The sequence below is a fragment of the Nomia melanderi genome, chromosome 5 (assembly GCF_051020985.1).
Source record: "Nomia melanderi isolate GNS246 chromosome 5, iyNomMela1, whole genome shotgun sequence".
NCBI lineage: Eukaryota > Metazoa > Arthropoda > Insecta > Hymenoptera > Halictidae > Nomia > Nomia melanderi.
Window position 1 is genome coordinate 1,268,771 of NC_135003.1, and position 26,729 is coordinate 1,295,499.

General features: G+C 31.9%; 2 protein-coding genes and 1 long non-coding RNA gene across 19 annotated transcripts in view; 2 read left to right on the forward strand and 1 right to left on the reverse strand.

The window, feature by feature from the left end:
• The first annotated feature begins 636 nt into the window (after positions 1–636).
• Positions 637–12,273, forward strand: LOC116424818 (uncharacterized). 10 transcript variants are annotated; one of them, XM_031971734.2, is made up of 4 exons: positions 637–1,099; positions 1,689–1,783; positions 10,320–10,480; positions 10,561–12,273. In XM_031971734.2, exons 3-4 carry the CDS (start codon positions 10,366–10,368, stop codon positions 11,019–11,021), a joined length of 576 nt encoding a protein of 191 aa, XP_031827594.1. In that variant the 5' UTR covers positions 637–1,099; positions 1,689–1,783; positions 10,320–10,365; the 3' UTR covers positions 11,022–12,273. The 10 variants fall into 10 exon arrangements, with proteins under 10 accessions (XP_031827594.1, XP_031827595.1, XP_031827593.1 ...); XM_031971733.2 differs by lacking the exon at positions 1,689–1,783 and adding an exon at positions 3,014–3,238 and having other exon boundaries at positions 659–1,099; XM_076367758.1 differs by lacking the exon at positions 10,561–12,273 and adding an exon at positions 3,014–3,238 and having other exon boundaries at positions 704–1,099; positions 1,702–1,783; positions 10,320–10,475.
• A 723-nt stretch (positions 12,274–12,996) lies between these two features.
• The window catches only part of LOC116424817 (uncharacterized), a 327,658-nt gene continuing 313,925 nt past the window's right edge, over positions 12,997–26,729 (forward strand). For 3 of the 6 annotated variants that reach the window (XM_031971727.2, XM_031971728.2, XM_031971726.2), the window contains exons 1-2: positions 12,997–14,136; positions 15,949–17,081. Coding sequence is in view for 3 of the 6 variants with exons in the window: in XM_031971722.2 (XP_031827582.1) it covers positions 17,053–17,081 (29 nt within the window). In the remaining 3 variants the exon portion in view is untranslated. Of the gene's footprint in view, positions 14,137–14,205; positions 14,483–15,948; positions 17,082–26,729 lie in introns of those variants that run through there. The other 3 variants (XM_031971722.2, XM_031971723.2, XM_031971724.2) reach the window with 3 other exon arrangements.
• On the reverse strand, positions 21,305–24,766 carry LOC116424819 (uncharacterized). Of its 3 annotated transcripts, XR_004234563.2 has the most exons (5): positions 24,427–24,766; positions 23,670–24,354; positions 23,289–23,503; positions 22,941–23,170; positions 21,305–22,835 (listed from the first exon to the last, which is right to left on the reverse strand). It is a non-coding gene; the product is annotated as an uncharacterized LOC116424819 (long non-coding RNA). The 3 variants fall into 3 exon arrangements; XR_012998615.1 differs by having other exon boundaries at positions 23,289–24,354; XR_012998616.1 differs by having other exon boundaries at positions 23,267–24,354.

Here is a 26,729-nt window from a genome sequence, read left to right on the forward strand (position 1 = left end):
CCTTTTATTATGCTTTCTATCGATTTTCACGCATTACTACTAAATAGCAATCATTTAATCTCTTTCGTTTTAATAAGTCTATTATTTTTATTAAATATACAATTAAAATTATGATTTCATTTTTATCTACATCAAGGGTGCCCTAAATCGGTGTCCGCGGACAGTCTAGTGACACTCCCCTCACGAAAAGTTACCCTCTCTATTCTTATTTTTTCCTGTCGTGAAACTACATAGAACTGCTCACATACACAGTCTCGGACAGCTCTTTAAACAGAAGTAGTGGGGGAAGCTGTTCCGAGTTACTAGCGTGGGAGGAGTAAGTTACATAGAGACACCTGTGTTTAGTGAAATTCCTGAGAGAATTAGAGACTATACTGTCTTGGTTTTCATTGGTTGACACTTAACGCCGTCTTTTCTCTAACTTTACACTATGTGATATTAAAGATAGAAGTAAGATATTAAAAAAGTATAAAAATGAGAAATTACGGGAACAATATTGTACAATACAAGTTATTTTAAATCAGTTTCATTAAAAAAAGTATTAATAAAATACAAATTATTAAATTTTATGTAAGCGTTCAGTATACTCGTAATTATGATTCAGTATAGATATAGATAATTTCATATGTAAACCTTTTCACTAAAATGTAAAAAAGGCTTCTGAAATTAAAATAAATTTATTATGATAGAACATACATCGCTGAATGAAAAAGGTTATTGGAGAATTCTGTTCGTGCGCACAGAATTACCCAATGGCTTGAAAGATAAAATACATTTAAACATTAAGTCTTAAAATAGATTTTAATTAAAAAAATTAAATAACAATTCCTTACACATGCCTAAAATTTAAGAAGGTTAATATTTGTTCTAAATTCAACAGGCTTACTTTCATAATTTTTACATGTACTGCCTTGTACTTTTACACTTTTACACAATTGAAGTTTCCCTTTAAAATAATTGTGCACAAAGTTTCTAAAAAGTTTTAAACGTTTTAACTGTATTTGATATTACGCTCTATCTAATTTATCACACTTAACAAGTAAAGAAAGTTATTGATAAGAATTATATTCAGAAATTAGAATTTTGTACATGTTAACAGGTAAGTTAATGTATAATTTAATTAAGGTTAGTGGCATTATTTATTTCTAATCAAGGAAACATGGAATTTGTATTTTAATCAAATTGATTAACAAAATTGTTTACTCATTCATAAGTCATTAGTACATAAATTATAAATATAGCATACAATTACAATTTGTTATGTTTTGTTCATTCTATTGTTCATTTATTACACAATAATGTTATATCTATATAAAAATATAGTCTTTAGTATTATGGATATGTAAGAAGGCAAAAGAATTTATCTTTGTTGGTGGATTTACAAAAGGATATAAGCTATATTTAGTATATACAATATACTAAACACAATCATAATAATATTTTATTTATTTGATTATATAGGAATCTATATTTTAACTATTAACTGTAAAAACATTGGTAATCAATGAAGTGAAAGTCATTTTTTAAAATTTCTATTATAATATGACATTCACATTAATAAGTTAAACAGATTATAATAAATTACTTTTGTGCGAAACTATGGAATATACTATGCATATTAAATCCCTGTCGACTAAATTCTTGTGTAGTAACATTTTCCAAATGTATATATAATAAATTTGTTTTAGCATATTATTACAGATGCCATACATTTTGGTACGCGGTAATCTTGCATCATATGGTCATAGATATCCATGGAGGGTTTTAGTGTCAGGTCTTAAAGGTATTGTTTTTTGAAAGTAAAGTTTTTTGAAAGTTTAAGCTTTTGCTATTTATGGTTTTTTGTTACTAATATTCATAATGTAAATCACACGTAGTTTTCTTTTGGCCCTACACCACAAATGTTATTTAAATAACTTTTTATTATGTATATGTGTGTGTGTGAATATATTATATTAAACATTTTATCATGTGTTTGTCAGTCAATTTTTTTTACCGTAGATTCTTTCTTCCCTTTAATATATTTTTACTTTATGTATTCAACAATATTTGAAAGGAATAGTAATTGTTATGAAGAGGGTATAATCACATTTTCATATAAAATAACATCATCTCCTCTTTCAATTGCTAATATGCGTAGAAATTAATGTTTAATATTATGATTATAATTACTATTATTAGCACTATTACTAGTATTATTGTAAGATAATATCATAATTCTACCGTATTTATCTATGATGATTGTATTTATGAAGTTAATTCCAAACATGTGCAAATATTTTATAATTAACATGGAAAAGAAAATGGTAGATTAAACATATAAATGTATATAGAAGTACTTAATAACTTACATATTTAAATCTAGATATATAATTTTTGAAATATTATTAAATTAATTATTTGTGTAGTTTTTGCAACATTTACAATTTATAATAATATAAAATTATAAAATTCTATATCTTAATGTTTATGTTAATTTTTAGATAATACATTTTGAAAAATTTTATTTATACATCAGTAATTATACTTATGACACATTAAAAATTTACCTTTATATTTTTTCAATCATATGCCCAAATAATTGCATGTGATTAATGCATTAATCTTAAAGCACACGTTTTTTCTTTAAATGTACAAGTATGTATCGCAAGCTTTTAATTATTAATTTTTTCAATATAGTAAAAAATAAAATAAAGTATTTTTGTATATACGTATATTATTTCGTCAAAGTTATAATGTTAAATACATATCATTTATTATAACATTTTATCGTTTCTAAGAAAAGGTGTGCGTTTACTATCGTTCTTCCGCGATAAAGAGATAAAAATTATCGCGGAAATTGCGAATTTATGTCGGATGTACTATTATTTATCGTGAACATTAGATAATTTGATTAATATGTTATTGTATCTTATATTCTTATAAAATTTATCCTTTTTATCGTAGTTACGTAAAAGTTAAAATACTATAATTGAATACCCAAAATAAATAATTTTATTGAATTATGTTATAGCATCAGATATAGAACAATTGACTCGGTTTGCTTGTGGGGGATATTGCGATGACTCGACAATAGTATACTTACAACATCCTTGTGTAATATTAACTGCTTTAGAGGTGCTTGGTTACAAAGTTGTTGCATCTTCAAGTACCAGTGTTAAACAAGACTATAATGAATATATGTGGACTATGAGGAAAGATTTTTCCGAACCTGAACCTGAATCTGTTATTAAAGCAGGTATGAGGTATTATAGTTTCATATTATATATACAGGTAACTATTTTTATTGTTCGATAAAAACGATACATATCGAATAAAAAATTATTGGCTAATATTTATGATTATTTCGAAAACAAAATTATTATCATTGAAGGAAGAATAAAATCATTAAATATATACATAACAGATAAATAAAATTTATAAAAGATTTAGTAGATAAATTATTAGAAATTATTTATTTTTGTTTACACGAAATTTAATGTAGTGAAATTCAAATTTATAGTTCTTACTATAGATTATTCCTCTGAGGAACATGTAATGCATAATTTGTGTATTATTTATATAGACAATAAATACATTCTATATTTTCAAATAGAAGTTTCTAGTAAACATAAACTTTTTAAATATAATTTAAAAAGAGTTAAGTATACAAAAATTCTCTAGTGTTGTTATATATAAAAATTATTCAGTGTTTGTTGTTATATACATATATATGTATGTATATATTATTTTTACAAAAATGACAACGAAACATGAGTATGCTTTATATAGGTTATGTTTATAAGTAGTTGATACTGTAATTAGATGATAGATGTAGTAACTATGCATTACATAAAGTCATCTTCAGATGTAAGTGTAATAATTCAGTTAGTAATACTGTTTCATTTCAAACTTCATAATTTTCCAATGACAAATTCGATTTTGTAAAATCTATTGATTATTCATAAATAAGAATAAGAAACACACTAGGCTGATACTGTGCTGATTCTTATAGCATTACAACAATCATATTATAATGAATCCCTAAAATTTGTCAATTATTGAAAGCTTATATTTATTGAATTTGGTTTTGACTCCATAATAAAATAATATGTGATGCGTTGTTTACAATAGATTTAATTTACAATAACAAATAATAATATGAATACACATTGCTTAAAGAAAAATTGGTTATTTATCATATTTTATGTAGAAAAATAATTATATAGTACTATTATAGAAAAATATAATTGTACCTAGTTTTTTTTTGAAAGTGTTATATATTATAAGACCTTAAAAAGAACAACCAAATTCTAAGCGTAATATAATACCTTGAAATTAAAAAATTTATGAATAATTTTGCATGTAATTTAATTAATTTCAAATAATCACTTGTGTACATTGAATCATTAAAAAAAATATTTAAGTTACAAATCTATTCTGAATTTTTAAAACACGAAGAAATAAATTACAGAACAGTGCAATCCACTTTTGCATATATAAATTGAAAATCTATTTATAATATCTTTTATGAGATACTTTTAACAAGTAAAAGGCATTTTCCACTCACAATGGCATTTGACAATAGAAATTTTAAGATTACAATAAAGCATTCCTTTCATTTCTTATAATATTAATTTAATTTTTACATATTATAATATGTAATATACAATATAATAACAGTAATTATCTCACTTATTAATTTTAATTGTATCATAACTGCCTGAGAAAGTATTCTAGTGTAAGTAGTAAAAAAAACCAATTTTTTTATTTGATACATCAAAAGTATAACTCTTTAAAAATGTGCTTCTACATGTTTGTAGTATTATTTAAAAAAAATAATAAAGTTAGAGATCTTTTTGCGTGACGTTGTCATAACCCGTCCGCAGGACCTCAAAACTTGAAACGCGTTTTTCTCGATACTGCATTTTTCGAATTGGTTGCCACGATATCTTAAAAACGCTATCACCACATGCATGGCTATCATCGGCACCTCAATTATACTAAAATATTTTTTTTCTGGTTTGTACAGTCATTTAAAAATAAAAAAAGCCTCAGAGAAACAAAAGTTTAAATTCAGAACGCTGCTATTTTTAAAATCTGACATTTCTTCCTTTTTGGTACCTTTGATAGCCTGTGATTTTTTTCAAGATATTCAGAACAACCCAAGTCATAGTAATCAGCAACTTACTTTTTCATACATAACTTTGACCTGCTCCAAAGCAGCCATTTTTAAATATTATTCAATAACAAAATTTATAATTATTCTTGAAAGATACTAAAAATCTAAATTTTCATAATTATTTTGTAAAAATAAACGTAAAAAATCACTCGTGACACTAGAATATCCCCATAAGTATTAAGTTAAGAGTTTGTCAATATGTATTATTAGATAAAAAAAGAACAACACATCGGAAAAATTAATATAAATTCAGTAATATTATGATTGAGCATGAGAAGAATATTTGCAGTATTTTATATAACATAATTTTATTTATTTATAATACATACACAAACGACTGTTCTTTTTGTTTTGTATTTCGTTTCCCTGCATTTATTTATTGTTATTTCTTTTCACCATTATCAGCAAGGTAGAGATAAGGTTTGTCAGCTCTCAACTAATTACTCAATATAGTGGGAACGTTGACACAATTATTAAATAAGTGATCGATAAAATACAATTATCAGAATGGAATATTATATACAAAAAAACAAAAATGAAGTATAAAATATTTAAAATCAAATAATTTTATGAACAATAAAACTAATTAATTAATTTACAAATAATGAAGCTATTTAAACAATAAAAAATGGGCAATAAATATCCATTGACTAAATGGATTAATGAAAAGATTAAGAAAAAAATGGAAGCTACACTATTTACTGATTAAAAATAATACATAATTCCCTTTCTTGTTAGTAGCTTTTTAAGAAAATTTGTTTGGGAATTTAAAAAAATGTGTTACATAATTTGGTCGAGTTATTAAAGATTTACGTGAACATTCCATAGTGTATAATTTTTGTTTCATATATAATATATAGTTTACAATGATTATGAGTAATTATTACTGAGATTTTTTTGTATAAAATAATAATAACAATAACATATTGCCTTATAGCATAGCGTGACACTATTTTAGATGTAGAATTTTTCTTTCAACAGTAAAAGACAACGAAGTCTAACAACCCCTTTAGCCGAACAATGTCGCAATCAGGGAATGCGTCGCAATCAGTGATCGGAAAATTAGTGAACGCAATGAACGACGAGAATTACTATTACGTTGGAGTAAGGGCTTCCCCTTTCGCGACTGATTGTGTTGTCTTTGGCTTAAATTCAGATGAAATTTTGGCTCTGTCCAAACGCTTTCCAATGAGTCATACCGTGGTGAATGGTGTTTTAATCAGTGGTTAGTTAACAATCTTTTACAATTTCTTTTAATTGTTTCTTATTTTTCTATACTTATTCATTACATTTATTTCTCTCTCATTTTATTACCCCATGCAGCGATATATCTCGTACAATAATCCTACACCTTCCTTGTCTACGTTTCAATATATTATTTTGAAAATTAAAATAGTATAGTTAGAGTATCTGCAGATGATGATCGAAAGTTAAATTAAATGGAGAAATTTAATTTTGCAGAAAATATCAACAAATTTCACATAGATAAAAATGATGATATTTCCTTCATTTCTGAAAATATTCCATATTAAAATATATTCTTATTTAAATTGGTTAAATGATTTTCCTATTGGGCAATCTTTCTTTTTTATGTAAATAGAAATAACTTTTCAAGTAAACAGCAGTCATTGGCACTTATTTCCATTTGTTTTTATACTTTTTTAGGTACATGCAATGTAATCATCATTTGCGTTCAGTCCAACTATACTGATAATAGTGATAATTATAAACTTTTATAATTATAATTTATATAAAAATGACTTTTTATATAAATGTGTGCGCGCACGCACACGACACGCACACACACACACACACACACACATATAAAAAGTCATTTTTATATAAATTACAATTATAAAAGTGAAATATCTTAAATGGAATACAAGGTTTACCTGTAATATTTGTTTACATTAAAGATAGACTTGTTCACAACAAAACTTCACAATTTTTTTTATATTTAACGTAATATTAGTGTGAGCACAAAAATATACTCGGAATAGATGCAATTGCAGAAATTTTATCCGTCAACATATATTCGAATGCAGTAATGCGTCTTAAGCCAAATTAGGAATAACACCAGTTTGAAAATTAAATTTTTTTCTTCCTGTGAGCTGTTTGTCCCACATCTATATTTACTACGAATGATACTAGTTATCACTAAAAGAAGAATCGGTGAAATATTCGAAAACATTATGGTAATTTGTTATTATGAATTGACTTATCTCGATTACGTCTAACATTGTTCCTCCCTAAATTTGGAAACTGTTTCTAGATATTACGTTAGTTTTACAGTGTTTTCGGAAAAATTTCGCAAAAATCTTAAGATAACTTTCCGTTTTAATATAATATGAGATATAATAATTCAATTTTTATTAATACAATAATAAAAGAAACGTACATGAAATAAAAATATGGTAATAAAGAAGATACCATGATAGTAGTGCAATAAATTTTAAATAATAGTATGTATGTTAATATGTAGGGTGTATCTAGTACTAATTGGGGTAGGTTAAAAGAAAATAACTCTGTTTTTAGTGAGATTAGAGAAGAATCGTAAAAGAAAATTTTGTACTATTTGATAGGCTTCCTCATACTATCATATTAGTTTTTTTTATTAACACATTGATTTAATTGATATTTTTTGCACATAAATCGTTTCTTCGCGTCATTTTAAGTAAAAAAGGTTTACGATATTGTCATTAAAAATTCAATATTTTTGTTTAGATATTGTACTTCGAAAATTATGAAAAGCGTATGACTTTGTTACATTGAAATCATTACCCGGCTATCGTATTTATTTATAGCATGCTTTCAGTAAATTTTTAAAATAAAATATCTCGAAAAATATTGAGCTTTTAATAGTAGTTTTTTAATTAAACCTTTTTCACGTAAAATGACATGAAGAAACGGTTTATGTAAAAAAAACATAGAGTTTCACTTCAAAAAAAAATGCAATTGCGTTTTGCAACTGCATCAATGGATTTATGAAAGAAACTGATATTATAGTGTGATGGAGCCTATCAAATAGTGCAAACTTTTCTTTTACGATTCTTATCTAATTTCACCAAGAACATGAGGTATAACCTGTTCAGTTACTAGATGCAATACTGCATATTTTATTAAATTTATTTGTAATGACAGAATGTAGAATTTCTTATAGATTTCTAAGAGAAACATTGATGGATCTATTGTTTTCTCTTAGTGATAGTAAATACCGTTTTGGAAATAGTAAGTTTCGAGGTTTTACATGAAATGTGTTATTGTTTTCACTTGTACCTGTTAGTTCTTACATAAAATTGACATTTTACTAATTTTATCTGATTATTGTACTCTTGATTTAAAAGGAATGCTTTACAACTTTATATTTAGGAAACTGTAGAAACGGAGCTTCATACTCAACAGTAAATACTTACGTATGCGATGTACTCCCGCTGGTAGCAAAATGAACCGATGAGAAGTTCATTACATGACAAACAAAGATGCTGTTGTATCGTGACTGTATCTATCTTTATCGTAAACGCATATTACTAATACTATATATTTTTCATTAATTCATGAAAAAATATTTTTTATATTTTAAAAATACAAATTTTTCAGGAGCACCCTTTTCCATCATTAACGCCCTGGCAGTATTAGGTTATCGAGTTGTTTGTTGCACAGGAGAAGCTGAGATACTTTGGACACTGCAAAGAGAACTGTAAAATCATCGATTATTTTAAAGTTTAAAATTTGGCAGCAAACCACGTAAATTTTGGAAATTAAAAGATGCGTGCGGATACCATAAATTTGTATAGTGAACAGACCGCCGTTCGAAGCGCAGTGTGTTTACTTGTTCATTACCAATTTCCGGTAGATATTTCTTTAACTTCCTTCTAAAACATATACCCAAGTACTAATGGTCTGATCGACCAAAATTGAAACCGCAATGCGCGTGCGCAAGCAGTCACATGGTCGAACGGAAATTCTGTCTGAGTCTTCATCAATTTGATCAATCTTTTCCCAAGTTCTTTTCATTTTTAAATAACTGTTAAGCGACACTTGGTCTTGGTCTGAAAATCGATCGGTCAAACTGTACCTTTTAACGAACGAAGATATATATATATATATATACAAAGTGATTTATGATAAACATTTTTACCGATTTTTATAAATTCGTAAAAAGCCGCGTTTAACGGTAAATTAAATCATTTTGTACTGTTTTATACTTAAACTATTATCGATTATGACTGTTTCTGTTTCGTTATTTGGATACGAGTCGCAGTATGTCGGGAATTGTTTTCAATTTTTTATAACAATTACCAACAATGATAAGACTGTACGGGGTACAACTTTTTGAAATTCTCTGTATACTCTGTCAATGAAATAGTCCGTTGCAACCGTTAATTTATTCAGCCAATAATATTGCATGAAAGCAATTATTAAAAGGAGAATGATCTATGCATAAAATGGTAACAATTATAAAAATAACAGAAATTCAAAATTACATTTCTGTTAATGTTTATTAGAAACTCTGAATTATATTTAAAAAGAGTTTTGTATAATATATAACCCGCGTTGATTTTGTTTACATACAACATTCTGTAGTCTTCTATATACAGATGCTTTTTGTAACAAAAATGTTATATTCCGTATTATTATTGTTATTTTTTAAGTATGTATTTGTAATTCTTGTGTTAATGTAAAGTGTATGGAATCAAAACTATTGTTAATATTACGCAATATGATTAAGAAATTTATATTGCAGCTAGCATTTATTATATTAATTTTTAAAATGATTAAACAGTATTTGATAGTGCAGTATCATGCTTTGCTAATATGAAACTATTTATAGCGAATACATCAAAAGTTCTGTTTATTCTAACATAAATATAATATTATATAAAGGCCGATTTTGTGTAACGGCCTTATTTTCGTAAGCAAATTCAATATTCTTACAGGTTATAAAATTGTACACACATATATACACAGTATAAACAAAACACACCTTTTATATATTGTGAAGGAATACCATTTAACAAAATATATGACATACCACAATTATTAAAAACCTATTTACAGTTTCTTGTGATTTGTTTTATAAATTATTACTTTTATTTTGAACCTATTTAACAGAGAAATTTACTCGAACATACTTTTTATGTTTTCGGTGAATTAATAGATAGGCGAAAATCATGCACGTAACTATAGCGAAATAGACAATAAAGATGGAGCATAAACATGGTTCAAATGAACACAGCGTGTGCTGCAGTTCAAACAACAATGTTGATGTTCGGCAATCTCTTCATGAAATGGAATTTGAACGAGGTATTTGGTATGCAGGTAATTAATTAATTTTATTTAACATTACAGCATTTTTTTATGTTTAATTACATTTAAGATATGTACATTACAATTTTCAGCACAATATAATGATATGGATCGTGTAAAATTATTATTGGAAAAGGGTGTTTCAGCCAATGCAGAAGATTCTGCTGGATATACAGCCTTACATTATGCAGCACGAAATGGACATTATCAAGTCTGTAAAACATTATTAGAAAACGGTGCAGCAGTAAATGCACAAACCCGTTGTGGGCGTGCCACTGCACTCCATAGAGCAGCTAGGCAAGGTCACATCGACATTGTTGAACTTCTAATACAATTCGGCGCAAACGCTAACTTGAAAGATGCAGATGGTTATATCGCTTTGCATAAAGCGCTTGATGCTGGTTCTATAACTATTTCAAAATTTCTTGTAACACATACAAACTTAACATTAATGATTAACGATAGGCAAAGTATAGAAAAATTGGCAAACGAAAAATGTCCTGACATTCTGTCAGTTTTATCAACATACATGAACGCGGATAATAGTAAATAATCCTATACAAATTTCCAATTTTATTAAGGATTATAGAAGATATTGAAACACGTTTAATTTTTGTCTTCTCCGGAAATAATTTATTACGAAATTAATTAATAATGTATGCAAACAAAGCTTTCATGAATTAATTTATAGAAACTAGAATTAAACAGGTGTGTTTATTCTATTAAGAATTCTATTGTACGTTACAAATTTTTACTACATTGAATTGTAAGTAACTATGCATGTTTTAAATACATGAAATTAGTTTATTAATGAACAGAACATTCAGAATGTAATTTAGTGATAACAAAATTTCTAAACTTTGTATGATAATCGCAGATATTAGAAAAAGTATAAACATTTAGAGATTTACTACTGCTTGATTTTAAATCTTCTATTCAGAAAAAGTGATGCAGGGAAGAGCCAAATCAGACACTGTAAATAACTAGAACCATCTTAATGAAATTCTGTGTTGTACCTACCGGTACTTATCGTGTGTCCTGTAAAACTTTCGAAGGCACACAGTTAAAAGCTACACGTTTGATTTTCATTTTTGTTATTTTGCCAAAATATATATCATCGTTGATATATTCAAAGCGTGCGTGTTACGTTCCTACTCCATTTATATTTCTCCATTTTTACAGAAAACAGTTACCATAAAATTAATCACTCCTATTTATAATCATTATCATGTAACTTTTCTGTAGACATATAAACCAATTTTATTTCGAAGTCTAAACGACAACAAATTTCTCTTTTTTTCAGGATTAGTTGAAATGTCTTTTTGAAAATACAAGCCGAGTTTTGTGATATCAAATCATTTATTCTAAACTTGTACTTCGAAGTTGTATAAAACTTCGTATTCGTTCTGTGAAATTATGTCGTGATCCAAGTTTATCATACGTGGATTGATATGGCACAACTATAACGAGTAACATTAGGAATACACCCAAAATTGCTGACTTTTACTGTACACTTGGTATATAGATATTATCATTTGGAGTATACATATTAAGTGTGATATAAATTAAAAACTTTATTAAAAAAATAAGAAAAAATATATGATATAATGTGAATAAAGATATGATGTGAAGTACAACTTATTTATTATTCAAACAAATTGTTCAAGGAAAAATTGATGAACAAGTAAAAAATTATAGTGTGAATATTTTATTATAACCACTAACATTTGTTGAATTGTATTATAATATTGCAACTGCATATTAATGTTGTAACATGATATTGCAAATAAATTATTGTAAAATGATTGTCCCGTGCTGTTTGATAATATTTATGGCATTTCCGACATTTACAATTGTACATTAAAACATGCTTAACATCAAACATAATCTGCAAAAGTATATACTGATAAAAATTTTCATGAATTGACATTAAAAATAAAAAACTTACATTTATGATTCATATAAATTTATTAATTTTTTAATAGACATGATCAAATATTATGTCCCACATAGTACCGGTATACATAATTATGTTTCCCATTATAATAAACTGTAATTCGTACTATTAAATTTAATATTAATTACCATTTAAATTATGTAAGAAATATACAATTTTTTATAAATACGTAAAATAAGAAAACTGAAATTGAATTTATTTATCAATTACTATATAAAATTTAGGTTTGTAAAATGAAACAACGCGTTTGTGTGTATAAAGAAACAAGAACTGAAAAAAGGAATAACGATAGGAGAAAAAAGGCGAGGAAGAAAGACAGATGCACGAATTATTCAGTGTACCGATAAAAAAATAAATTTACAAATAAAGTTGATGGTTAAGCATTGTCGTTTGTCCCGTTCCATGTGCTCTTCGTAATGAAGAGGGTCGTGCACTTGATATTGAATCGTTCGTGTACGATCGTAGATTTTCGGATGGATTCGGCGGTCGTCGTCAGAATTCGACAGTATTCGATGAGTTGCGGTACGCGGAGAGCACTACGGCCGCCGGAGCCCCCTCGTGATACACAGTGCTGCCACCTTGTGGAACACCTCTCGTTCGCTGTACGACTGCAATCGTTGCATGGAGTCAGTCGTTTCACGAATACCGCGGGTGGTTTGCGCGAAGGCTCGCCGCTGCCTTTAACCGTTGTGCGACGGATCGTCCGTCGTTTCGCGGTCCGAGGTTCGTCCGCGTGTCTTCGACCACCTTTCCCGCTTAGATTTCCGTGCGGTTTTATTCGTCGATTTTAGTGACAATCACGAGCGATGTAACCGTACCCTGACGTCACACGGCTAATCAAGTGCACACACGAACGCAAACATGGGCGCGCGCGCGCCTGCCACTCGTATCCGTATACACGGACGGTCTGCGTAGCTGCGCACAGCGTACTTCGTTTGAATACGTGTAGGACTGTGCACACGACCAAACTGATAGAACACAAAAAAGAGGGAAACATCATGATCGCGAACGACAGAGGAGAAAGAACGGAAGTAAAGAGATAAAGAAAGAAAGAGATATATATGTATATATATATATAAGTATATACGCGCATATATTATATACATATATATATATGTGTATATATATGTATATATATATATATATTCTCATGCCGAGAGAACGGTGTTTAGAGAAAAGGGGTGAGGCGTAAAACGTATATACGGAGGACATTTCACACTGGTACCCGTCTCTAAGCACTTGTGAGCCTTTCGCTTTATAAAACATTACGTATTGCGATATTATGGAGAGAAATACACGACAATGAACATCGATGTTTTTCTTCCGTTCAAAATACTCGGATATCGACGTTTCTCGAACGTTGTGTGTTTTTGTGTTCATGCTTTGGAAGGAATTTCGCGTTTCCGACACGTGCGAAACAAAGCTGTGAAATAGAATAAAGAAGACGAGAAAAGAGTGAGAGAGAAGTATCTACATCTCGTGGCGCCCCGTTGTGTTTTTCTATGGAAAGCTGGGCTTGGAACCTGCGTGGACTTTCGGTGTGGAAGAAAACCAACTACATACAACCAAAGAGACTTATTCCCATGACCACTACATGAATGGTCGAATTCTTACGTGTTTTATGGCATAATCGGTGAAATCTACGAACAGGCGAGCGAACCTTGAATGGATGAACTCCGATGGATGGTCAAGTTTCGTTTCAATCCAACCGGTCAGTGAATGCGATAATTTTGTGTTTATCGTTTAATATTCCCTTTTTTCTTTCCCGTTGCCCTAATGTCGCGTGAATTTTTAATTGGTGAGCAAAAAGTGTGTATATGTGACACTATTGTGAGAATACAATGTTGGCGCGATAATAAGAAAGTGGGGTCCCCATGTTCCGTTTTTATTAACTTGTCGGACGGTCCACTGCTTTGAGAGTCAAGTTCGTCGCGCTTCGCTGTACGCGCCGTGTCTGGCGCGCGCATACTTCCTCACGCTTTCAGTTGCGCTCCGCGACAAGCTTTCTACTTGAAGTGAGATGAAACGTTTCCTCTCTGTGTTATCGAGAATTGCTGGTAAGGGTAACATCAGATTGTGCCCCGATTACGTTCTTACTTGGACCAGATGTAATTAAAAACCGATCCGATCGGTGGAACGTTCACGTGGACGTGACCTTATCGTTCCAGATTCAATGTTTCCAGTGTATACCGGGGAAACCATTTTCTAAATATTTTAGAATTTTAATGAGACGCAATGCAGGAAATATCGATTGCTCGCCATTCTAATATATTTTGGTTTATGGTTGAAGGATATTGGGTTCAGAAGCTTTATCGACGTTTCATTTCCTTTGGGGGAAAACTTGGTTACTCTGATTGTTTTCTGCGGCCCGTTTATACATTTTCTCATTGTTAACTTTAGTTGTCAGCCCGTCTTGTGGACGAGGTTTTGAATTCCATGGGAGAGCCGAGTCCGCGGTTAGAGAAGTTAAACGTCGACGACAATATCGATCAACTTTTCCTAAACGTGTCTCGGTCTACATATGTTCGGAAGCAGAATGGGGTGTGGACATGCGCGTATATACAGAACATTGTATTAGTAGTGCGTCGTCAAGTGCGACGCCATGTGATGCGCGAGATTGCGATACAGCAGTGAGTGATCTTTGTTTCGAAAAATCTAGCTCGTTCACTACCAGGCATTTAATATTAATAGCGAAATTGACACATATTTGCTTTACATTTGATATTATAACACGACAATGCAGTAAATTTATGAAAATGACATGTCTGATCGCCATTGATTAATATTAATTTATAATTACAGTTTGTGTGTATACATGTATCTATCTATCAATCTATGTATATAATAATTTGTTACTTTTTATTTTTCTTTAGTACATAGATGTCACCAAATTAATGTTAAACAATGTCGATCAAATTTGTTATTTTCATAAATTCGCTATCCTGCCTTATTGTAATGTCAAATAATAAGCAGATTTTTACATGTAATGTGCGTCTGTATAAATTTTTCGATATCGTAGAAATCTACATGACCGACACACTTATTGTTTTAAGATCTGCGTAAACGCGCCCCTATTCGGAGAGGATGCGCGCAGTCGATTACGAACGTTAGAATTACAAGAGATGATAGAGTGTACGATTAGAGTTATTTAAAATCGAGAATTATACAGAAATTAAAACAAATGGCATTCAGTAAAATTCAGTTGTTTCAAATATATCTGTTTTCATCTAAGTATGTGCTTACCTTACACGTAATTTTAATAATCGCTAGAAATTGTGACATGGTTGAATAATATAGAGAAGTTGTAGTTTAATAGCTTCTTCTTTATCACAAACAGTTTATACGCTATATTTTGATTCGCTCAAGAAATATTGTCCGAGATGTTAATCGTTGCGATGAAAGTGAAAAAAATTGTATTCCCGAAACAACATACAGTTATAACATGATTGTACATTCCGTCATTTGTTGTGTCACGATTGTTGATATTTCTTGTATCGTTGAACAGTTATTTTTTGATTGCCAGGATCGACAAGGTTACGAACATCTCGCCGAGTCTTTGCGGAAAGAAGGAAGGAAGACGAGGACAAAAGAAACTTAAGCAGCTTGATCTTGGCAAGGCGATTGTCGAAGAAACGAATAATTCAGCGGTGCTCGCGAGCAACACGATTCCCTAGTCTCTTCAGAAGAATCGCGTGTCGCTGAATATTTATAAGAGATTCTGCGTTTGGAAAGCGGATAGAAAACTGATCGTTCCTGAACGGTGACAACAGCGACTAACCGAGGGAAGAAAAAACCGTAGAAAATAAGAGGGACGTCTAAGGTTTCTATTTACGTCGATAGATTACGCGTGTGTCGTGGAAAAGAAGACACGAATATATCTGGACTCGTATACAAGTGGATGAGCGAGCGAGAAAGTAACGACGAAAAGTGAACCCAATGTTCGAGGGCAAGATAGAAATGAAGGTGACAATACTCGGTCGATAAGAAGTGTCCTGTAACGTGCCAACGAGACAAAAGTGTAGTAGTTATTTCGGTTGTTTCGATGACAGTGACGTGAATATTTCGACAGGGAAGTCGAATGTTGGTAAATGAAGAGGATAGTAACGATAAAACAATGCGATTAAGAACACGTGTTCAGTCAGTGAGACTCGCTCGAGGAAAAGAAACTATTTGTCTGCGTTGATTTTGAATTTGCCGCGTTGTGATACAGAACCTACTGTGCCAGTTGAACGTGACATTGGAAACGGAATATACCTTTAATTGCTTCGTATTTTACTTTACTGTTTGTTTCTGTGTGTTTCGGTCCGTGGTGATCACGAGCAAACAACTCGGCCGTGAAAAGTTCCGCATATAGAAATTCTTAATCATTGAAGGGGAGGAAAACAAAGAAAAAGGATCGTATCGTATTGACGGATTTGGGAAGTGTCGGTGGTGAATATTAGTGGTGCGTTCGTTCGATCGTTGTCGGTGGTGGTATCCGCATTGTTGTGGTGTGGGCATGTGGTGAAGGGTGGTGGTTGTGGTGGTAGCAGATCGTGTAAAAAGGGACGATTGGGACTCTTAACTTATTATCACGGATCTCTCCCGGCAGTTTGACACCACAGCCATCCTCGATGAGAGGAGGCACATGTCCATTGCAACCGCTGAAAATGCAGGGTAAGTTCTTGAATCTTTATTTTCCCCTCTATTTCCTTCCTCGTTTCAAACATTAACTTACAAGCTTCCTAATATATATATATATATATATATATATATACACCATAAAAAGCGAGACGGAAAACTTTTCTCTTGTCTCTTGTCAATTTCCTATACTCCAATAGTTGAATAGTTCTAAACACATTCGTGAACATCTACGAGAAAGGGGCGCCATCTTCAACTTTCTTTTTATATTGTCTTTCACCTGATCAGTTGATCAACTGAAAGTCTGCGATTAGTGACAAACATTTTATGCAAACCAATCCAAGTTTCTGTGGATTTTTAAGGTATTTCGGTATAGATGAAGATGTTTTGTTCGTTAAAACGAAAAAGGGACTTTTTCTTAAACATCTCACCCAGCGTTATCGTTTCACTGATTCTGCAATTGTTTTCAGATGATTATACATTGTTCGTGTACAGTAGATATAGGTCACGGGGTAATGAACATATTATACGCAGTTAAGTTTGCTGTTCGATTTTAATACAAAAAACGTTGTATCGCCATTAACATACGGTTGTTTAAGTAAAATTAACTGTAGTGTCTAGCGACAAAGTATTTATATCTCCCCCGAACAATCACGTCTAATTACACTGCTTAAAATAATTAGGGTATCTGACTATATAAAGTGTCCTAGAAAACTAGGTCGGCGAGGACTGTCGAACATTTGGTACGGAATACACGAGTGTTATAAAGTGAAACGTATCGCTATTGGTAGTTTCGATCCTTCAAATTGTTATTGCGTGTTTAACTCAACAGATTATTTTTAAGGATGTAATGTGATCGCTTCTAAATACATTTACATATTATGAATTTTATATTCAATAACACATTTATAATTTGTGTAAAATGCAGAAGATTTTCTAAAGAATAAAAAAATTGTTCTTGAAGAATAAAGCTAAAAATGGTTTTCTGAAATAAATCTTGACCGTAACCTTACTTCATTTGCTTTTCACACCATTTACAGTTACGAAGGGATTGCCAGTTTATAGCGAATACCCTTTACAGGATTTACGCACGTTATACGCTCGTAAAGTTACGATGTTAAGTAAATAGAAGTGTTACATAGCTGCTCGGCACAATTAACCTCTTAAGTGAAATATTACGCGGACGAAAGTTTTGCATCCGTTTCTTTCATTCTTCTTCGGTATTTTCCATTTTCTTGAAATGGTTACATTTTTGGGCACTATATTCAAATGTTCAAACGTAGTCATTAGAATAACATTTTTATAGATCATTTTAAAAAATGCGGAAACATCAATTTCATTAATTATGAACATTCATTACAGTATCATACCATACATCCTGTTCCTCGACATCATATTTGTAGACCGTTAAAAATTAGACTATAATTATAATATAACAGAATATTTTACAAATATTTTATTAAGTATATTCTATCTGAAGATTGTACGAATACCAGAACTAAGAAAAATTTAATAAATTTAGTTCACACACAATTTCCTATTATAGACAAGTTATTTGCTGATAGTGTGTCCGGATTGTATCGAAATAATTAAATTATTCTTAGAAAAACAAAAGGTACACAAATGTATTGAATACATAGAATATTATGGTTTATGGAATATTTAAAGGATCGAATTAACGAAAAGGGGATAAAAAGCATCTCAGGAATATAGAGGGTTCACATGGGAACCAGGGGAATAAAAATGCTGTATACGTGTCTTCTTATATGTGTCGCTCGAAATTAATGGCCGGACCTAAGGGGTTGTGGTCTACCTTCTTAATGGCCTTCTCAAGTTCATACACAACGGTGTTTAAATTATTAGACTCACAAAGGAACTAGAAAATCTCGACTTTTTCGAAATACCCATAACTCGAAGCGTATTCTGATCAATGAGTGAAAATCAAATACGTTCCTTTTGGTTTTAATAACTTTAGGTTCTTTGAACACACTTCAAAAGTTCTCACACGCTTTTGAATTTTATCCTATGTTTCTAAAACTATAATAGAAGCGACGGAATGATTACATTTATAGTTTGGTGATCTTCATATGTACGTGTAACCGATTTTTAAGTTTAAATGTATAAACGTTTTATTTTTACAAAAGAAAGAAATTTATCTGTTGACTTACAACCATTATAACATGAGAATATGAGTACATTAATTTAAATAAAGAATTTCACTACAATAATTATTCTTCACAAATATTCTGCCCTTTGGTTGTTGTAAATTATAGATACGTTCCAGTATTACCCGTGATTAGAAAGTTTGTATATATTTTCCAAGATAAAGTTTATTACAAAATTTGATTCACAGGAAAAATTGCACAGAGTTAAATTTTCCGTCGACTGACAAGGGATTTCATTTATAATTCTTCACTGTACAAGTAGATTTAAGGTCGTTTCACATGTGAATGGAAAATACAAATGATTTTACTTTGAGATAATTCAACTCCTAAGAACAATTAGAGCTGTAAAATGGATATAATCTGTGAATAAAAATCGAACAAGGCATGTTCAACCTGTGAGGCCTCATGATCTCCATTCGAAGTTCACGTATATTTAATGGTTACCACGTTTTCCTATTATTTTTTAGGTTTTTCAAAGTTATGACGTTATGACGTTACTAAGTATTTTATCACATTTTTCTGTATTTATTTGTAATATCATAATTATGTCATCTACGAGTAGAATTTTTATTCTCCTCACATAAACTGAAATTAATTATAATTATTAATCCTCGCAATACTGGCAATTTTACAGCGACTTTATAGACTTTATTATACAAACACTTCAAGCTCATATTTTGTTATTTTGTCGCTCTATGTTTATTGTTAAGGAATGTAATGTTAACTAAACAATTGAACAATGCAAAGATTAAAAAAAAAAAAACAATTTTCAGCTCAGGGTCTGAACGAATGGACCTAAACGTTATACGACGAAAGTTAATGCATTAACTTTAATATTTTAAAGTAAAGTTAAATTGTGTAACATTGATGCAAATTCCGAACACGTAAAAGTCGAAATGTTACCTATAATATTAAAGGAAAATATTTTTGTTCGATTCCATTACGAAGCAAACAAAATCTTTAAAATCACATAAAATATAGTGATATAATTCTACGATTAGCAACAGAAGATGAGCAGTTTGCGCGTCAATTCGAGTCTCTTGACAGAGTAGTCCCTTACCGAAGTGGGTCCTGCGTATTATGAAACGGCCTGTCTAAGGTGGAATATTCGTTACAGTCACGTGCAATTCTTCGGATAGCTGCGTGTCCCCATTCGCCGGCCCAGAAATACACAATATCTTCTCACGAGAAGAAGAAAGGAGTGGTGCATCATCCGTCGTTATGTTTGAGTTAAAAAATTTAAGAGCTCTTCCTTTGAAAGGTTGAATTGTGCCGACACCTGCTGCCCTTTTTTCTCCGCTCGTCTTCTTTCTTTCCTTTTTCTTCCCCTCTCATGGAAACCTCCTTTTGCATCCAGCCTCTTCCAGTTTCTACCGAACCTATCTCCGGCCTCCGACTACCTGAGGAGAGAGAGATACCTTCTTCGTATCCCGAAGCCATTTTCCGCATACTCGCTCAGCCAGACGCTTCTTAAAATTGTCTCACAGCTTGTCCGTTGTTCTTCGCAGCTTTATTAACCTTCGATTCTTGCAACGGATTCACCGAAACTCCGTAGAACTTTTCGAATCGATCATGATTCCTGTCGTCTTAATCCTTTGCCATCCGAAATACTATCGGTTCATCATACCAGAACTTGTGTCAGGGTTACATTATTTAAATGGAATTTAACGTGGCACTTTTGTAGTTCATGTATTTGAGAATACTTGGGAAATGTTAGAATTATACTTATCTATGATATGACAACGATATTGCGGATAATTACTACAAAAACTGGTAAAATATGTAACTGTGGAGTGAAATCTAGTGTCCAGTCTGCCTAAACATCAGACTGCAAAGGATTAACTTTCGAAATACAGGAGTCGAAATCTGTTAGTACTTAAATACTTAATATGGATGGGGAAAATTGTAACCCCTTCCTTTTGTCCTAATCGTTATTAACAGCTTCTTATAAAGTGCACTGATTCTTTAAATGGATTATTAAGTTATATTCAAGTTTTTGGTGACTTTTATATATATATATTTTGATATTATTTCCTTACGTTTTTTGTTGCTTCGCGACGTGTATCGCTATTCGTTGACATATGTCTCATAAAAATGTTCCCTTACAAAAATTGCACGTGTACCACAACTGGTACACGTGGCACAGAACGTATTAAATGTACTCTGTATTCAGAATAAGAGCCCCGGGACGGCACAGCAACAAAAGGGGTCTCTCGCTGTGTTTTGTTCATAATCCTGATTGGTTACGTGTAACCGCATTAACGAATAGCAAATTAGTATAGAAAATGAGATCAGGAACGATGGAAGCTGACCAATTATACCCGCATTCCTTCCTGCGCTTTTCTCCTGAGCAACACTAAGTGCATACAAGTAAATCAAAGAAAAAAATAAATCTATTTGTGTTTCCGAAGGTATGAACTTATTGTTTCTGGTCAATTCAGATAGTTATATCAGAACGGAGAAAGTTGAAATTACAACAAAAACATAATGCTAAAAGTACGAACACATGTAGGTATATACCACATTCGATATTATCCGAAGTTAACCATGTTGCGGTCTTCCATTTAACTGTGGATTTTAAATAATGTCGAAAAATGAATAACATGAATATTGGTAACATTGTTATTATATATTTTGTCGAAGTTTAACTCTGGAAAACAGAAAGCAAAAGCTAAAATTTGATTAACATCTATCATTACAAACCAGCTAATCATTACAAATTCAACGAATGATCAGTTTTTTTATTTAATAAAAATAATATAAAATCGTATGATCGTATACTATCGTCACGTTATTGTTCATAAATGGAACTTCAGTACGCATGGCTATTATCCGGCGTCGTATGGAAAATAACATTTTTAGACACTATTAGACAACTCGTCTGATAAGAAACTTGCGTAACGATACATGTTTCGTTGCTTTGTACTTCTGTTTCATGCAATCAATACATTGTATACGCGCTTACGTAATTGCTGATAGACTAATTCGACACAGCTGACAAAGAATCTGCATTGAGCTGGAACCGCATGAATAATTTAGTATTTGAATACCTTGTAAGTAGCCTACAAATTTTAACCCCATCCCCATGCATATGGGGTCCATGCAATCATATACTATGATGTAGATATATGAAGATATATAATCATATGTATTTTAAATATACAACTAGTAGTACTTATAAACATACATACTCTGTGTGAATACTGCATTTAAATAATAAAGAATATTTAATATACATTTAGATTGTATGAATTTACTGCATTAAATATGTCTATTTTCATTGTATTTCCATTCTATTTAATCTGTTTACACTGACATAATAATGTATACAATTTTAGGTAGAACAAAATTTTACGAAAAAGGTGCCTGCTGATAATTTTTTGTTAGTTTTGCATAAGTATAGGCTAAATTAGGGTTTAGTACAAAAGGAGATTAAAACATACAGTTTGAGAATCACGGTCACCCACGTATATATAGAACTTTTTATTCAGAATGTAATCGAGGGGATAAAAAAATAGGCAGCATCTCAAAAATTGGCTTGGAAGTTTTTGTTTTGTTAAAGTAAAATGATTTCATACAATTTTTGCGTGTGTTAATCCGACAGACAATGCGTTGATAGTTATGCCTTTAATAAAGTGGTAATATTATTGAGTTAGAATTAAAATAACGTTTACTAAGTACCTATGTAGGTAAAGTTGTATAACTATATCAGTGGTGGGTATAGACTTACTGTTAATGCTTGCAAAAATGTTGACATATTTTCGAACTCCTATCAGTTGTTTAATTATTCCTTGTTATATATTTACACTCTATTGGTTGGCTTTTACTTTTTATGTATTATATTCTGTTTCTTTTATCTTCGCACATATGTGACAGCAGTTAGTCATAGAAAAGAGTACCTATTAATTGTGTGTGACTGTTCATAAAAAGTAGATATTTCTGTTTACTGTTGAAACATAACTGAAACAAAATCGAATGTTCAATTTAAAGTACATTTTTAAAAATAAAAATAAGACATATGTCCAAATTAATACAAAAGAAATACAAAATATTTACTACTCAAAAACAATGGGACAACCTTAAAATCCTTAAATTTCCTTTATTTTCCTTTATTTTCATTGCATATACATTATGCGATGTACCATTCGAATCCGCTTGATTTTGAGTAATCTATTCTACGCTATATCATATGACATTGATTCAACAATGTGGAATATGCTGACTTTTGCGTAATCCAATTCTCGGCTTTCATAGGCGTTACGCTCAAGTTAAAAATCAAAACATCGGGTAACTCTATCAGAAAAAAATGACAGAAAGATAAGATTTCGAGTTTCGATTACACAAAAATAAGTGTAAGGAAACCGCTTAATGTTAGATTAGGATACTTTTAAGTAATGTGCCTTTACATAGCCTCATAATCCCCTCCCAACGATATGTTTTATTAGCTCGTAAATAAGACCTTAGAGACTCTCCGTGCAGCTACGTGGAACAGTACATTCGAAAATAACAGCCTCTCCGGAGCGAATTCCTTGACTTGCTTTCAGGCTGGCCAGACGAAGGATAAACGACACAGCCGGCAACCTCTCTCGCGTGTCCCCTACGTATCAATTCTCTCTGGTATTAAACGAGACGCGCAATACGCGTATCGAAAAACGACGTATCCACAGCTCGTCGTAGTCGCGAAGGAAATTGTGGAGGCACGCGAAACATAAGGATAGAACACAGGCTTGCGGCGCGCGGCACGTTGCGCGACGGTCGAGACCCGATCGCCGCGCCGGAGAGAGTCGCGTGCGAGCCACATGCAGCCAAATAGAAACTTAGCTCGGTGCTGCGTGGGCGTACAGAGTCGCGCGCGCTGCTTCGCCTCTATAACTGATTCATCATCGGCCGACGACTGATGTACGTATCCATCGCGAGACATTAACGTTCTACGCGAACGAGCCCCAGTAATTAAATCTGCGTCATCCGTCAGCGCCCCCGGCTATAGAGAAACTACAAGGAAGAGGTCGTTAATAGCGACGAAAGATTAGGTTAGGTTACCTTCTTAAATGACGCATTCTTATCAGGAGCATCATCTTTTATGCTTCTGACCCAAATTCATGTAATTCCAGTTCTCATTGTATTTTCACGGCGTCTTTGTATGTCTGAAGTGTGTAATAAAGACATAATAATCAAAATTGAAAAAGATTGGTACTATGTATAACCGTTATGCTTACCGTCAATGAACGACAGAGAACTTTCGGATCGCTCTTGGCCGCGTGTCACGAACAACCAATAGTTCATATTACCACTGTAACATCAATAGCAAAAACACTGAGAGAAACGGTTGCGGATGCTTTATAAATTGATAGACGGAAGTAATGATAACTTAAATTCTTAGACACGAAATGGTAACTGCAGATAAGCAATATGTTTCTAGAAAAATACAAAAAATTCGAAAAAGACGGGCGAAATCAATCCAATGTCTGCCGAATAGCGAGTACCGTACAATAAGTCACGTGGTCGTAGTCGACCGCGGCCGCGGGCCGAGGCGAGCCGAATCGAACCGAATCGTGCCGAACCTGACCGAAACGTGGCCGTGGCGCGGTACGTCGCGCCAGCTCGGGGATATAGATCCTCCGGTGCGCGATGCGACGTTGCCAAGTCATTTCTATGGAGCCGGCCGGCTTCTGAACCAGCCGACTCTTTCGTTCGTTTGCGTTCGCTCGCTTGCCTGCTAGCTTATTTGTCTACTTGCCTAAACTGCCTGCTTTCCTATCTACTTAAACTGCTTGCTTGCTTGCTTACTTGCCTGTTTACCTGTCTACTTTTCTGTTTACTTACCTGACTTATTGACTAACTGTCTGACTGACTGACTGACTGACTGACTGACTGACTGACTGACTGACTGACTGACTGACTGACTGACTGACTGACTGTCTCACTGACTGACTACCTGACTGACTGACTGACTGTCTCACTGATTGACTGGTTGACTGACTGACTGACTGACTGACTGACTGACTGACTGACTGACTGACTGACTGACTGACTGAGTGACTGAATGATTGGCTGGTTGACTGACTGACTGACTGACTGACTGAGTGACTGATTGACTAACTGACTGACAAAGTGTTTGCTTACTTGACTATCTGACTGTACAAAAAATCAGGAAAATGTTGTTCCTTAATAGAAAATTGTTTTAATAAAGTTTAGAAATATCATAACTGCGAGATATGGACTTCAGGTTATACTTTATGTAAATAGTTCGGATTGTATATTATACTTATGTGTATTCGACGTAACCATAATCTCAAATGCAATTCATTAGCACTGTAGGTGTATAGAGTAAGTGAACCTAACATCTATTAGCATCATATTTGAAAAACATTTTTCTTTAAACAATACAAGGATTTAATTTCAATTTCATTCCTTTATACGACTTCGTTTGCAAATTGAACAAATGCAGTTCACTTGGGAAGCCTAACAAATTTCATGCTTCCATTTATAGTAAATGTTATATTGGAAGCACTGTTATTTATTACAATCATGTTAGAATGTTTTCTTTTTTAAAAATATTTCTATAGGAATATCTCTATAGGGCCTATGTGATGCTCTATGAACACCATTAGCAGGCGATGTTCAGTGCACATTGATCAAGATACAAAATAATTATTTATGTTTATAAATCTGTATGAATCGTGGAAATTGTTAACACATTAATTGGATACTCTCGATAATGTATTCATGAATCAATATAATTTTTAAACATACTTTGTTTGAATGTAATTGAAATTAGTCATCACGAAATGTATTTACACATTTTTGAAAGCTGTAGAAAATGATTAAGACATGTCTCTCAGGTTATGCTTTGTTATGATGAGGCGCTGCCAATAAAATAAGTTTTTTTATACATAATTAATTACGACTTTGCCAACATATCAATTTCTAATACTGTTTCTTTTTTTTAAATATTATGGATGGGCTATATTAGGTGTGCTTATCGTAATAACAGTAACAGCGCTGATAATAATAACACAAATAAAAAAAATTCACCATTATCGAGAATTTATTCTTTTTATAGAAACATGTTTCGCGATAAGATTCTTCGCGTTTCTTGCAACCGCGTTTGAAAGTTTTTTCGGAAATTCATCGGTATGCTTTACTTTAGTTATCTTATTTTTATCTCGAGTCGTAGCGTTTGATAGGTTAAAACTGGAAAATGAAATCGGGTAGTGTATGTCTTTTCGAACCGAAGACAGAAATAGCGCAGTGTGTAAAGTACACCGTTATGTATCCTGTATTTATTTATTATGCGTAAACTTACACAACGCGTCATTAGTACATGTAATCATTTGTTGCGTAATGCCTAATGAATTAGTAATTATTCCTGAGGAGAGCGAGGAACGAAGGAAAAAAGACATCTTTGCGCCGCGTGTAATCTGTATAAATGGCAGGTACCGTTTTCTTGGATAACACGATACCAATTAATTTGGAGTCGTGGAGGCACATTGTGACCTCGGTTACCTCAGTACTTTCG

Bases quoted from the DNA above. Each gene is read 5' to 3' on its own strand.
- LOC116424818 (XM_031971734.2), top strand. From the start codon at position 10,366: ATGGAGCATAAACATGGTTCAAATGAACACAGCGTGTGCTGCAGTTCA. The intron at 10,481-10,560 runs GTAATTAATTAA...TACAATTTTCAG, and splicing joins ACGAGGTATTTGGTATGCAG to CACAATATAATGATATGGAT.